Source organism: Nestor notabilis, unplaced genomic scaffold (assembly GCF_000696875.1).
Source record: "Nestor notabilis isolate BGI_N333 unplaced genomic scaffold, ASM69687v1 scaffold5589, whole genome shotgun sequence".
NCBI classification, from domain to species: domain Eukaryota; kingdom Metazoa; phylum Chordata; class Aves; order Psittaciformes; family Psittacidae; genus Nestor; species Nestor notabilis.
The window spans coordinates 49,891-64,286 of record NW_009943989.1 but is presented as its reverse complement, the minus strand read 5'-3'; the positions used below and the strand labels follow the sequence as shown (position 1 = coordinate 64,286).

General features: G+C 39.5%; 1 protein-coding gene across 1 annotated transcript in view; it reads right to left on the bottom strand.

Annotated features, from left to right (window-relative positions):
* Positions 1–312: 312 nt before the first annotated feature.
* Positions 313–14,396, bottom strand: part of NALCN (sodium leak channel, non-selective) — a gene marked incomplete at its 5' end in the record, with an annotated part of 58,009 nt that continues 43,925 nt past the window's right edge. Inside the window, 11 exons of the mRNA XM_010022212.1 lie at positions 313–506; positions 2,244–2,361; positions 3,032–3,181; positions 5,298–5,448; positions 6,114–6,271; positions 8,353–8,468; positions 9,085–9,217; positions 9,998–10,091; positions 10,776–10,924; positions 12,716–12,784; positions 13,778–13,897. Coding sequence (XP_010020514.1) covers positions 313–506; positions 2,244–2,361; positions 3,032–3,181; positions 5,298–5,448; positions 6,114–6,271; positions 8,353–8,468; positions 9,085–9,217; positions 9,998–10,091; positions 10,776–10,924; positions 12,716–12,784; positions 13,778–13,897 — 1,452 coding nt within the window. The remainder of the gene's footprint in view (positions 507–2,243; positions 2,362–3,031; positions 3,182–5,297; positions 5,449–6,113; positions 6,272–8,352; positions 8,469–9,084; positions 9,218–9,997; positions 10,092–10,775; positions 10,925–12,715; positions 12,785–13,777; positions 13,898–14,396) is intronic.

Genomic DNA, 14,396 nt, shown 5'->3' with positions numbered 1-14,396 from the left:
ATTTTATGTAGCTACAGAACATATGAAATATTTCAATGCTCTGCCTGCTAAAGGCAGTATAGTCTCTCTGGCTTTGTTAATACTGCTGTTGTATACAGGTTTCTTAAAGTACAGTTAGTACCTATAGAGGTGAGTTCTAACATGTAAGTGTATGCTATGCTTCATATGGCAGAAGGATGAGCATTTGATTAAATTTATGACATTGATTTTAAAGAAATTGTACATCACACACATCTTCAATTCTAACCATAGAAAAAGATTGTACTTGAAGTGGTTGTTGTTGCAATATGACTTAAATTTCTTAAATTTTTCTCAGATATCAAGAAGGTCCTCTCCACTCTCATCACTCTCCACAGTTAATTGTCTTGTCCACCATTTCTTGACTTCTGATCCACAAGAAGCAGCATCAGACATGGGATTCATTTTGCATGCAACAGATTTCATAGTTGAACGTCCACCGAAGCGGAGGTTGACTGAAGACACTGAATGGCTTATTGGTTTGGGGGCTATGAAATGAAACAGAAAGTTGTATTAGAGATCTGCTTCTTGAACATTTTTTCTTAGAATTCAGGTATACAGAACTAGCTGAAGTGGGGCAGCTTTGAACTGATTTAATGCAGAAAGAGTAAGGCTCTGTTCTAATGTAGGTTGGTGGGGTTTTTTTCAGCTCCAGCTGTTCACAGTGCTCCCACTAATCTGCTGGTAGAGCAGTTTATCTGAGCAGTGCTTCATTTCCTTCTGCTGGGATAGCTGTTGGAGTAGATCTCTTCTTACTTGGCCAACTGCAACCTGAATGGTTTAGGCAGTACTTACTTGACCTGACCTGCTGGCAAAATGATGAAAGTGCTAAGTGCCAGAAAAAAGGATGGAAATGTGCTTTTAGGGGCAGCAGCTACACCTAGGAAGTGATTTAACTATGGCCTAAGGATGGAAGCCATTACAAGATGCTGGTATGGCTTTAGGAAAGCACTAAACCACATGTGTAAGTATATAAAAAACACATTTGATCTTAATGATGCTATTCATGATCTTAAATATATGTCTTTGTTGGACTGAAGGCAGAGTACTTACCATCTGCTGGGCTGTACCGTGCATGGAGGTGACCCTCCTTTTCTGAGACCGTCCACTAAGGAACATGTAGGATTGACATGGCCAAGATCAGTGCTAAGAAAGGAAATCCTGAACTCTTTATTCTCACTTTAAAAACCTACCCAGTTGGCTACAGTAGTATGATTCCTCCTTTGCATGCTCCCTCTCTTACTCTTTCTCTCTGTTCCAACAAAATGATCTTTGCTGCTCAGTGATGTTTAAGTGGAAAACATGGATTGCAAGTTCTCTATTAAGCTGTCCTGTTTCTTGGACAAGTATTCTGGTCACAATAGCAGGCTTGATGGTACTCACAGCATGATCATCTTTTCTGCTTCCACTTAGATATGATTAAGGTCTGAACAGTGGCAGCCTTTGAAGGCAGTGGTCTGACTTGGAATAGGACTGAATGATGACAGCTGAAAGCAGGTTGATGCGCACACACCAAACCTGCTGGTCATGAGTGTGCAGTCAGCAGAAGTCATTATGCACTTTAAAAGAGACTATTTCAGGTGGCGGAGGGTGGTGGAGAGTGCTCTTGAGATAAAGATTTAATAAGGCCTCAGTCTATACCCATGCACCTCTCCCACCCTTCTATAAGGCATAGTCTAGCCTTCATTTTATAGCAGACTATAGTTACTAGAATAACTTGCGGATGAGAAAATAAATCGGAAACTGATTGTACACCTGGCCAATTCCTGGCTGAAGTAAAGATATAATAACCTCTTATTATGGTGTAAGGTATAAATCGTGCTTAGACAAGGCAAGGCACTCAGAAGTTACTACTGCTGTTAGGAAAAACTTCATTTTCACTGTACTTCATATGACAAAAAAGAACTCTAAATGGACAAGATGCTATCCAAACAGATGTGACAGTACAGCCCCCAATCCAAAGATCCTGAGTAAATGTATGAAAAAGTAAAAAATCCCAACCATCTGCATATGGTAATGCTTGAGCCAATCTTCCAAACTTTCAGAATTGGAAGGAAGAGGAGAAACTGATGTATTTTATCATGCATGAGGGTAGAAAAACCCTGATGTGGATACAAGCAGCAGGCGGGAGGTGGAACTATGAATCATGAAGCCTCTCATGGTTTGTTATTGTACATCAGTGCTTTGGCATGTGGAGACTATACTGATAAACATTCTTCACTTACCTGATGGCAAACGCCATTGTCCAAATTTCCGCTGAGGTTTTCCAGCATCTCCAGAGTCTTGCCGGTAGCCACCTCTGTCAGAAAGTGTTGGGCTAAGGAGCTGCTGCTGGCTACTTGTCTGAGCAGAGAAAAAGGAATCTTAGTCATAGTTCCTTGCTGCAGGGGGATAATCCTAAGACGTGTTATCTTTCCTCTCTATGTCCAAGCTTTATACATGAGTACAAACAAAATATATTGCCATTTGTTAAGGCAGCGTGGCTTTTATTTACTGCCCCAGAAAACTACTGGTTCTACACACACACACATGCACCCAATTTGGGCTCAGTTCCATTTTACAGTCCCACTGAAGGGTACAAACTTGTTCTCAACCTTCTACAATAGAGTCCTTGCCGTACCTTTTTCATTCCTTACTCTGGAAAATTCCAGGACTCCTACTCAAAGAACCTAGCATGCCCCATGTTACCACTCTCTGTAAACATTCAGAATGCTTGGACAGGAAAACTTCACATCCCTGAGCCTGTAAACAGCTCATGCTAGAGCTGAAAGTTGGTGCTGCCAGAGTTGTACACTTGAGTTTGCCCTTTATTGTGCGAGCAAGTCAGCTAAATATGCTGGGGAATTACTGCCTTAGACCATCTTGCTGCTACATCTGAAGGCAAAGACTGAAACAAAACAAGATACTGCTTTCAACTTTTCCAGTTAAAAAGACATTTAAAAATTAGCAAGTAAGAAATATGGAAGCTTTCTGAATTTGTTCCAAGTGGGTGATAGTCTTATGGTGAACATACCTCTGGCTGTGCGCTGTTATCCTGATTAATAGCATTCATATCTTCACTTGGCTGTGTTGTCTCAATGCTGGGAGGATTCAGAAATCGGCTCAGCTCCTGCTGTTGACTCTCTCGTAGACTATGGATAATGCTGCATGACTGCTGTTGTTTCTGTTAAGGTACAATATGTGACAACAAAAACGTTCTCATTGGTGTACCATGGTGTTTTGTTTGGGTTTTTTTAAAGTGTCTTAAACATTAAACCAAACAGTAAGCACCAGATGTGCATACCAGATGCACTGATAAAGCTATGTATATCAGATGGTCACTATTTAAATATAGTGACTTCCAGCATATGTCTAACCTATGTGTAGGGAATAGAGAGGATGAAAATTCCACACTATATTAAGTGGAAGGCAAATTGCTCAATTGTTGGTATAAACCTGGAGTTTAAAAACATAAGAAGTTTTCAATTTATGAGTAAAAAGTTCTTGCAAAGAAAAAGAAACAAGCTAATTGGTAGATATTCACTACGAATTACATGAAGGCAATGAAAAAAATCCTGATTTCTTTCATGGACTTTGGAACAGGCTGTCAGTAATACTGAGTAAAACAGCAGTGGAAACCTAGGGACTGAGTATAGATTTACAATACAAATAGAAAAACAAACCCACTACCATTATGATCTTACAATCTAATTTGCTTTTCAATTAAAATAAACAGCCCTTAGGAAGGGTTTCACTTTCCTGGGTAGTTTTCACATGCTCCCTTTAGAGAGACTTAGAGACTAACATCAGAATTTGAAAATATATATTAACTTCCATAATTACATTCAGTTTATAAAAGGTTCATATAATGTGAAATGATCTGAACCATATTATTAGAGTGAAATGAATAGCATATTTACTTTAACATAGTGTAATTCAATATCATAATGAAATGAACAGCAGAGTTGAACAAACCCGGAATTGAGAGCTGAGATTAAATTTACTGCCATTATTATAAAAGAGATCAGATCTAAATGAAACTATCTATCTGAATATGCCTTTAAAATTGACATTTCATCTGGAACGTACATTACATTCAAATTGTACAGTTACTTTTTTTATAAATTTACAAACACAACCCCATGATCACAGATCTCTATGGAAAACCTCCACTCACAACAAGTAAACTTTTATAAAAATGAAAAAAATATGGATCAAAACCTGGACTCAGCCTTACAGTAACTGAAAAATCAGTCATCAGTGCAACCAGATTATGACTTTTTATATAAAAGAGGAGTTATTTTTTGAAGAGGAGAGTAACTTCGAAACCTAATTCAAATTTCCTGGGTTTTTTAAAATATAAATTTTGTCCAAGACAAACTTTGACCAGCATATATTGTAGCTACCCCAAGAAAAGGCAAAAATGCTTCTGACGACCAGAAGCATTGCATAAACAGAAGCACTGGCTAGGGCTGTAACAGTAGATTAAACAGACTGGCATTTCTTGCAGAGCTGAAGTTAAGTGCCAGGCCAGGACTTGTCTAATCTTCCCTCTACCACACAAGACAGTTTCAAGCTTCAGCCACTGCCTACTGGGAGCAGTCTCTACTCTGACCCACGCCTGCTCCAGTGATGCTCCTATGGCAGTGCTCTGGGAGAGTATGAGTACACATGGGCCGAAACTGTGCAGAGGAACATGCTAACAAGTACGGGTGACCCCATCCCAGTCATAAGCCTATGCCTTAGCCATGTCTAATTTACTGGCAAAGACACAGCTACTGTGTGCCACGGTTCATATACCTGATTTGCATGTACACACTGCTCATTTAAACACACAGTTACTGTAACGGCTCACTCAAATGATGTATCTTGATACGGGTTCCATTTGAAAAGTGGTCTGCTGGTGACTGATCATGGTATCTTCTGCCAGCAGAGGCAAGAAATTTATACAATTACATTCTGTGAGGAAGGATTAGGCCTACGAGGTTTCATCAAATTACACTGTTTTTAATTTATTTCTTTGAGTTTGGTCTCCGCACGTGTATCTTCCTGCTGTATTGAAAAGACAGATGAATTTTTGGCAGGAAGACAGTTTTTGCCTTCAAGGTGCTTACTTTTATAGTGCTTTCAGTTGAGCTGTAACACACTTTTTTTTTTGCTGAGTTAGCAACTGCTACATACTTCTTCACATCAATACTATTGTGACTCCAGAGTAAATGAAGCATAGTGACAGCAAATTCCAGTGTTGTTGAGCAGTAGAATTTCTGCAACCATTTAGATATTGGTTCAGCTTGACTTACTGCTCTGATTCGCTTCAAGCACTTCTTCAGCCACATGCGTATGGTCTGTTTGGCCACCTCCTCTTCTATGGTATATTCCAGCTGCTCCCTAGCAAGCAGCTCTTCGAGTTGCAGACTCTTCCTGATATCAACAGACCTATATGAAAGCATGCTGGAAGAAACACAGCTTTTTAATTTTTATTTTAAATGCTGGTGACCTTACATTTTAATTTAGGAAATCAAAGCTCACACGACCTCAGTGCAAAAATATGTAATTCAGGTGTATGCAATAAATTCACATTTGAAGCTTCCAGATTCCAGAAGAGACTCATGGTGCTCAAAACAAATGAAGACCTTATCAACTACAGCTAGCTATCCAATACAGGTGATCTGTTGAACTCTAAGCAACTAGGGCGTCCGTGGCGGTTTCATTCCCCTCTCCTCCCCACTATGTGTTTATGCTTGGATAATATTCCCATTTCTATTTTATTTCTAGTCAGATTCACTGTCATGTTGCTACACACGTGAGAACAACGTTTCATTACTTGGGATACAAGAACAACACGTGGCTGCTGCTGTTTATGACAAACTGTCTCCAGTGAAAATGTTAAAATTACTTAGAGCTAATTCCCCAGGACTTGTGTTTTCCACTAATATTTTTGCAGGAAAAAAGGGGAAATACAATTTTTATATTACACTTACACTTAATTTTTATATTACACTTGCACATTTTAAGTGTAATATTCATCATCCCAAGCCTGATGAATGCCAGTTAGCCTGGAGAGAAACACAGGCCACCAGGCCTGTTCTACAAGTTTAGAGAAAATCTCAGAGTACCTGAGCACATCATGGAAAGTGACATCACCACCGTTATGGAGGCGTTCCATTTCGTAGCACATGTGCTTGAACAGCAGCTTGTCCTTGTCAAGATCCACCTCCAGCCTGCCCCGCAGAAGCCTCAGCAGAAATTTCACTCGGAAGGTAGGGATTACTCCCTGGGTAAAATTGCATAATAGATGGTAAATTCTTCCTGTGACCTAACAACCAGCTCAGACATTCAACTTGATCAGAGAGAGAAACACTATTTCTCCACAGACCCTGCATCAAATCCTGGCATATTTAAGTCACTGAATGCATTACTGAAAAATATACACATGCAGCCAGCTCTTCAGCACATTCACAAGAGTCTTTGCTGTTATCTGACTGATACACAATGAGAATCTGTGCTGTTAATTTTGCCAGAAATTTTCAAAATTGCTCAGGGATTTAGTTTCCCCATTTGCACTAATCTGTAATGAGAATCATATGCCCAAAGAGCTTCCTTTGAAAACATGAAATTAAACTACAGTTTAAACATTCATAGCCAGGCCTATACCTGGTTGTAAACCTGTCCCCTTCTCTGGGCAGCTTTTGATGAGAGAATGTTGGGAGTTTACTGGCTTTTCAAAGGTTTTCTGCTCTAAGAGTCAACCCAGCACGTGTTGCTCTTTTTGTGACAACAATTTTGACCTGCTGTTAAAAGATTAGGACTGACAGTGTTTCCCTCTGAAACTGTGGTATCCATCCTCTTAAAATACTTTGTTCTGCTAAATGAGCCTGACTGGAACTATTTCTTGCTGAAATATGTTGTTCTACATCAGAGAGAGATACTGTCAGTGCTGGGCATGATGGATACAGAACTCTCCACCTCCATCAGTACAGACTGCAGCTTCCATCTCCAGCACAGCCATGTGCCAACTACAACCAACCAACTTCTTTTACATTGTTCATTTTCAAATCTTAGTGATGTCATGAATCATTCAGATGATGATTTAACTTGTGTGGGCATTTGAACAGCTCAGTCTCCCAGATGTTCTTCTCCTCCCAGAATCACAGAATTGTTGAGGTTGGAAGGGACCTCTGGAGGTCACCTTGTGTGACCCCCTCTGCTTAAGCAGGGCCTCCTAAAGCCAGTTTCTCAGGACCATGTCCAGATGGCTTTTGAATATGTCCAAGGATGGAGACTCTACAACCTCCCTGGGCAACCTGTGCCAGTGCTTGGCCACACTCATGGTGAAAAAAACCCTTTCCTGATGTTCAGAGGAAACCTCCTGTGTTTCAGCTTGTACCCATTTGCCTCTAGTCCTGTCACTTGGCACCACTGAGCAGAGCCTGGCTGTGTCATCTTTGCACCCTCCCTTCAGGCATTTATATACATTGATAAGATCCCACCTGAGCCTTCTCTTCTCCAGGCTGAACAGCCCCAGATCTCTCAGCCTTTCTTCATAGGTAACATGCTCCAGTCCCTTCATCTCATCTTTGTGTCCCTTTGCTGCCAACCTGCTTTCCGGCTGGTCAGCCCCCAGCACGTACTGGTACCCGAGGTTGTTCTTCCCTAGGTGCAGGACTTCGCACTTTCCTTCACTGAACTGCGAGGTTCCTGTCATACCATTTCTCAGCCTGTTGAGGTCCCTCTGGATGGCAGCACGACCCTCTGGTCTATCAGCCACTCCTCCCAGTTTGGTGTCATCTGCAAACTTGCTGAGGGTGCACTCTGCCTCATCATCCAGATTATTAATGAAGATGTTGAACAGGACTGTACCCAATATTGACTCCTGAGGTATATGACTAGTTATTGGCATCCAACTAGAATCTGTGTTGCTGATCATCACCCCCTGGGCCTAGACATTCAGCCAGTTATTAATCCACTTCATGGTCTTCTCATCCAGCCCATACTTCATCAGCTTCTCTATGAGGATCTTATGGGGGACTGTGCCAAAACCTCGGCAAAGCCCTTCAGAAGATCAGACACAAAAACGGACATAAGTCTATAGACTTCTTGGGGAATAACTCTCAGGGAGGTGGGAGGAAAGATGTTATTGATTTTAAATCTACTACTGTAAGTACTTCACAGTAGTAGAAAATAGAGGTTAGCATTTGAAGGGCCATGAACAATGTTAGGTCATGCTCAATGAACTTCTAGAACTTGAACAGTAACCTCTCACTGAGTTTTGCCAATACACTGGTTTCCCCATATACTTTTTCAAGGAAAAATGAAATTTTACTGGATTTCCATGCTCATGATCAAGTTTCTTACCTCTCTTTTGTCATCAACCATGTTCCATATAATTTGAAAATGCCTAAGATCATTATAACTTAGAAGTTGGTCTTCTTCAGTTGAGTAAAACAAGGAGAAATTCTCCACAATGATAGCTGAAATCCACAGAAACAAAATACATTATAAAGAAAGCCTGTAATTAAATTCTGACTGGGTAACATCTATAAGCAACAATGAATTTCAACAGAATATTAATTCTGTTGTGCAAACTTCACGTTAATAAATGCCTTCAGCTATATGTTCGGATGAGGATTCTGAATGGGTAATATACTGTTGTGCTACATCAATATTTACTCTGCTTGCTTTTTAAAAGGTATATCTGTCTTAACTGCTGGTGATAAAGGTATATCTTAATATAAAGGTATATCCTAAATGCCTAATCTAACATCTTCACCTAGTTGATATTGGAAGATGTTAGATTATCAACTAGGTGAATTCCAATGATGCTGGAAAAATGTTAACTGGACGAAGGAAAAGCTCAGAAAGTAGTATTTCTTAGGGTAACTATACTCTACAAATACAACATATCTCTTTGTTCAAAAACTTTCATCCCCAAACTTCCTGAGTTTTAACATACACCAGAGAACTATCAAAACCATCATATGCATACAGGGTAACAGTGAATTCATAACTGAATAGCACAACAGACTTGCATCTAACATACAACATGCCAAGATGGACCTTTCGTTATTAATGTGTATTTTCACTTACCAACAAGCAAATTTAGCATGATGTATGCAATGATGACATAAAATGAACAGAAATACATAAGAGCACCAGCGTAATTTCCACAGTCTGTTTTCCAGTAGGTGCTGTTATCTGGTGTACAGAATGGAGGCTGGACCTTCAAAACAAGAAAACAAAGTCAAGCAGTCATAAAAAGAGATTCTTAGTTTCTCTGCAATAAATACAATACTTAGGACTATAATTTCTCTAAAGCTTCCCAATTAGTGAATAATACTGTGGGCATTATTATGGGCAGGTTTTTGTTGTTCTTTTGGTAGTTAGAAATCAGAAAACAGAGAAAAGTATGACAGAAAAGGACTAGACGTGGTTCTCACAACCATACACAAGGCACAGTGTGCTTTATGCCACTGTAAAAAACCAAACAACCTGGTGGTCTGAAATGTGATGGTCTTCAAAAAGATTTCCTGCCCATTAATTTTAAAAAGGAAGAGAATTTGATTTTTATCACAATGGAAACCACAGTCAGAAATTTACTTAGGCAAAATAAAATGATTTTGAGATGATTAAGACTACCACTCACGTGGAATAAGCCAAAGTGCAGGCACTAAAGACAATCTGAAAAGTCACTGTGCCCCAGTCAAAGCAAAGACAACAGTAGAAAAAATGAATTACTGCACCTCTGATTTTTAAAACACCTTTTTATTTTTGTTTTTAAATAATGTAATAGCCTCGCCCCATGAAATATTACACTGTGAGTCTGTGATTGGAACTGCAATTTGTGTGTCATGTTCTGGGGTTTAGTGAACATTATTCTCTCTTGAAGAGATAAAGGTAATCACAACATTTCTTGTACAAAGCTAAAATACTGGAAACGCTTTGAGATGCAAGAATCTCTCCAGTTTCTTGCCTACTTTATCTCTGGCAGTATTGTATTTACCATGCAGTCATGCATAATTTTGTTCCAGTCTTCTCCAGTAACTATTCTGAAGAGTACAGTAATAGCCTTGCCAGCTGATGAAAAATTTGCATGTCTGTTTTAAAGAATAAGAGAGAGAGAGAGATCATTTCACATCCCAGAACTAAAATGTTGGCAAGAATAAATGCAAATACTTTCCATTTTCTATTGCTCAACAATTTTAATCTAAAAAAATAGTTACAGAATTATTTGAATGAGCTCATTGAATTATTTATTCCATGACTCAAGACATAATAGCTGAACACAGGTCTCAGGGTTTTGTCTCATTTTATCAAAGATCTAATGCAGGCTCAAGGCCAGATCCTATCTCCTGTCTCCATTCTCTTCCCAAAGCCTCATGATGGTATTGACTGGGAAACCTTCAGATAACATCCAGTTCACAGAACTGGCCCTCTCTGTATCAGGCTGATATACAGATTGGGTGTTGCTGATAAGGTGTCACGGGAACAGTGCGTTTCAGCAGCTTGAAGCTAGTGCAGTGCTGCTTTGAAGCATATTCCAGTTGGCATAATGAAGAACAGCTATTGGTCTGCTCTGGGCTGGATTGTGTGTCATTTGGTCTGAGGCACAAGGACTGGGAAGATGGTTCCACATCTCCTACCTGAAATTCTGTTTAGAGCTCTTCGGCTAGACCTGGGGACTTGCCTGGTATTTACCACAGGTAAACTTCTCTCTAGCAGAATAATTTTTTCAGGCTGTTGAAAGAACATCTCCATGAGGTAGTAAGTACATACTGTACCTGTTAATGTTCTCTCCATATTTCACTGTACCAAATAAAACTACTCCAGCAAAAGCATAACAAAGAAGCAGTAAGAACATTCCAACTATGATGAAGAAACTCTTGTACATGCTGACAACCACAGTCAGCAGTAGCATTTTTAGTGTCACCTGGAAGGACAAAGAACAAGCAGTCCATGACGCCATTCAGGAAAGCAGAGATAAAAGGGGAAAGAGTTATTGCAGCTTCCATTTTGACAATGAATTCTTTACACATATATGCTAATGGATGAGTCCAGTGAAATGGGACATTATGAATCTCACTGGAATTGAACATTTTGTGTTCTCCTCTGAAATTTAGTGAGCTCTTTACTTGTTAAAGAGATCTGCATATCTATCTAATTTGCAAGGTCACAATGTTGTTCCTCAAAGAATGTATATGGAATAATACTGTAGGATAACACAGCAATAATACATCATAAGCTTAAGTAGAATATTCTAGGATCAGTATACTCCAGAAGTATCAAAATCAGCGTTGCATGAACAGTGCTTCAGTAAACTACTTTGGGATTATCAGAAAGTGATGCTAACTGTTACGTGGAAACAGATACTGCAGTCTACCTAAAAGAATGGACTGATGTATAGAGAAGGGGATATCCCTAAGATCAGCATAGCTTGATTAAACTAGTAATTTCTCACACAAATTGGCCAAAGACCTTAAGAAGAGAGCATAATTTTGGAAATTACATAGGCCGTAGGCCTAAATAATAGATATTACTTTCCCATATGTGCATATTGTACATTTTACTCTTAATACTGTCTTAGCACGCTTAACCACTTTGAATGCTATGGAAAATTCTTTTTAATGGGACTGAGGGTAGCAGTTTTCTTTAGAAACACACCAAACTGATAACTCATGCTGACTTTCAGTCATCAAATTACATCACAACAAATAAATTAGCAAAACTGATACAGCTCCTAACATGAAAGCCCAAGTGCCTAGGTTAAAACCTTGAAAAGACTTCAGAATCAATCAGAAAGCTTTGAAGGCAATCACTTGGTCTGACTGCATAGAAGAAGTAAGGATTTTTCATTTGACTTCCAAGGCTCTACAGGCTCTGTGTAGTTTGATTGAAAGAAAACTTTTTATCTTTACTGAACAAACCCTCTGACTTACTGTTCTTAACCCCAGCAACCTAGTACAGCAGTCTTTTCATCACATTTACTTTAATATGTCAGACTTCACAGAAAATGTTTGGATAGTCTAAGAAGTTCTACAGCAAGAGCATGCAGAGTGTCACCACTTGTTAAACAAATGTGTTTGTTCTCTGCCTATGCTTATTCTGCCAGCCTACTCTCACTTACACCAGAGCAAATCCAAACACAAGAAATACAAACTTTAGAAGTGACTTGCTTTGTCACCAAGCCAGTGTTTCCAGAGGAGTATCTTGGCCCACTTTTTTTTTAAATTGAATGTAAGTTCTTTACTGTGATAAGACATTCATTGTAGAGACACGAGACACAAACCTGCACTCTGGAGGAAGAAACTTCTGTAAGAAAGCACTCCCATAATGAGTGCATTAACCACCACTCAACTAATCTTGCAGAGAAAATAAGTAAATAACATGCACATCACACTGACAGCAAGGACTGAAAGTAGCACAATATTTGTTCAGAGTTTTAGAGAGTGTTTTTAAAATCTGTATGGCATTGCAGTTGCACTTTTTATATTTCTGCAAAAAATGCAGCTTTTCTAGTAGCTGTAACAGTGCTATTACATAATACACCTAAAATCCTGACATTTTAAAGACAGCATGTAAAAACAGAGGCTGCTGCTTGAAGTCTCATTTTTTTGGCATATGAAATGGAGCCTTATAGAATGTGCACTAGAGACACATAGCATCTAGTCCTTTAATCTATACATGAGCACTGCAGTGGTTGTAGTTCCTAATTCATACTTACATGCTTCCCACAAATTGAGAAGAACCTGAAGACAATTACGCATGCCCCCATCATGTATGTGTACGCATTCTGGAACAGAAACACAGAAGACTTAATAGATTGTACCCCAGGGATCTCATGAAAAGATCATGGTAATTGGTCTTTTAATAATGTAGGGTAGTTGCTGTATTAAACAAGAGAAATCATGAACCACTAGCACTAATATTTCAGTAAGTGGAGCAGTACGAAACTAGCAGAAGATGCTCTACCACTTCAAAAACACTAACCCTACCTCCCCCATACATCAAACCAAAAAACCCTCAATCCTCTATTAGTTGGGCTGCAACTATGTCCAGCAGCCCCAGTTTACTTGTCTAGGCAGCTGCTGGCTTACAGAATCTCTTCAGGCCTTCCAAGCCACTCAGCAGCAGGGAGCAAATTATGAATGTCAGGGCAAAATGACTAGTCACACAAGACAGGTTTTCATCTGAACAGAGCTTGGGGGCAGAGAAGAGAGAAGCCTGCAGGCATTATAGGGTTGTGATTTCAAGAACTTGTGATTGATGACCAGTATCAATAGAGGGAGAACTGACTTCCCTTTCCTCCATGCTTTCTTGGATTAAACATCAACCCTTAACCAAAACCAGTGGTCCAGAACTGCTGCGGGGTTTAAGACAGATCATATTGTTCAGCAATTTTGAACCTATGCCTTCCTCCAGTCCTTTGTTCCTGTGTAGATTCTGTACACTGCCTCTTTCTTCCTTGATGCTCCCAAGACTGTTGTTAGCAAGTGCTCTCAGTCTCTTCATATTTCTTCCTTTCCTCACTCACATCCCTCCTAAAGACTTCAGTTTTCTACCATATTTGCAGACTACCTTACATCAGTAAGACAACTTCTGTACTTTGTCATTGCCTGAGACAACGAATCCTCCTTCTCAGCATCGAGCTTAATTTGTTTCAGCCATATTTCAGCCTTATAAACCTCCCAAGGATTTATCTTGGATGAACAGCAGTGATCCTACTGCTGGTGCTTAACAAATAAAATCAAGCTTAATCATGGGAACTCTGTTTTGTAAATCTTACCAGTAAGGCAAAGTGAAGTATCACCCATATAACTCCAAGAGATGTCACCAAGAGATCGTATCGATTTCTTCTGCTTTGCCAGAAGCCAGCAGGGGACATGGCAATAATCTTCATTGTGACCTATGGATAAAAATAATTTCTTGGTTGTACTGAAGAAATTATTACTTCTTGCTATAAGAACCTTTTCCATTCTCTAAAATGTTTGATTGAGCTCGTCTTAGGAAATAGTTTCAAATAGCCAAGCACTGGTTTCATGTCAGCTAACTGTTCCCATGTGGACAAGTTAGGCTGCTAGACGGAGGAAAACTGGTGCTTGTGCAAGACCACAGATGACCAAAAGCAGGAGATGCACAGTGTTCTGGAAGCCTCTTTCTCCATCAAGTATCGAAGGAAGGAGTGCAGCTGACCACCTTAGACTGAATGCTTAATGTATAGATTGCTGAGGTGAATCTGGGCTTAAGATTTCTCAGAGTTAAGCAAGTAACAAAGTTAGAAAATCATTATGTCAATAATATGTAGCTAAAAGAGGTACAGTATCCTATCTAGCTAGCTGTCCATAAGTAGGCTAAAATCACATAAGCACATTGTGTTCTGTAGCACCTATAGTTCAAATTATTTA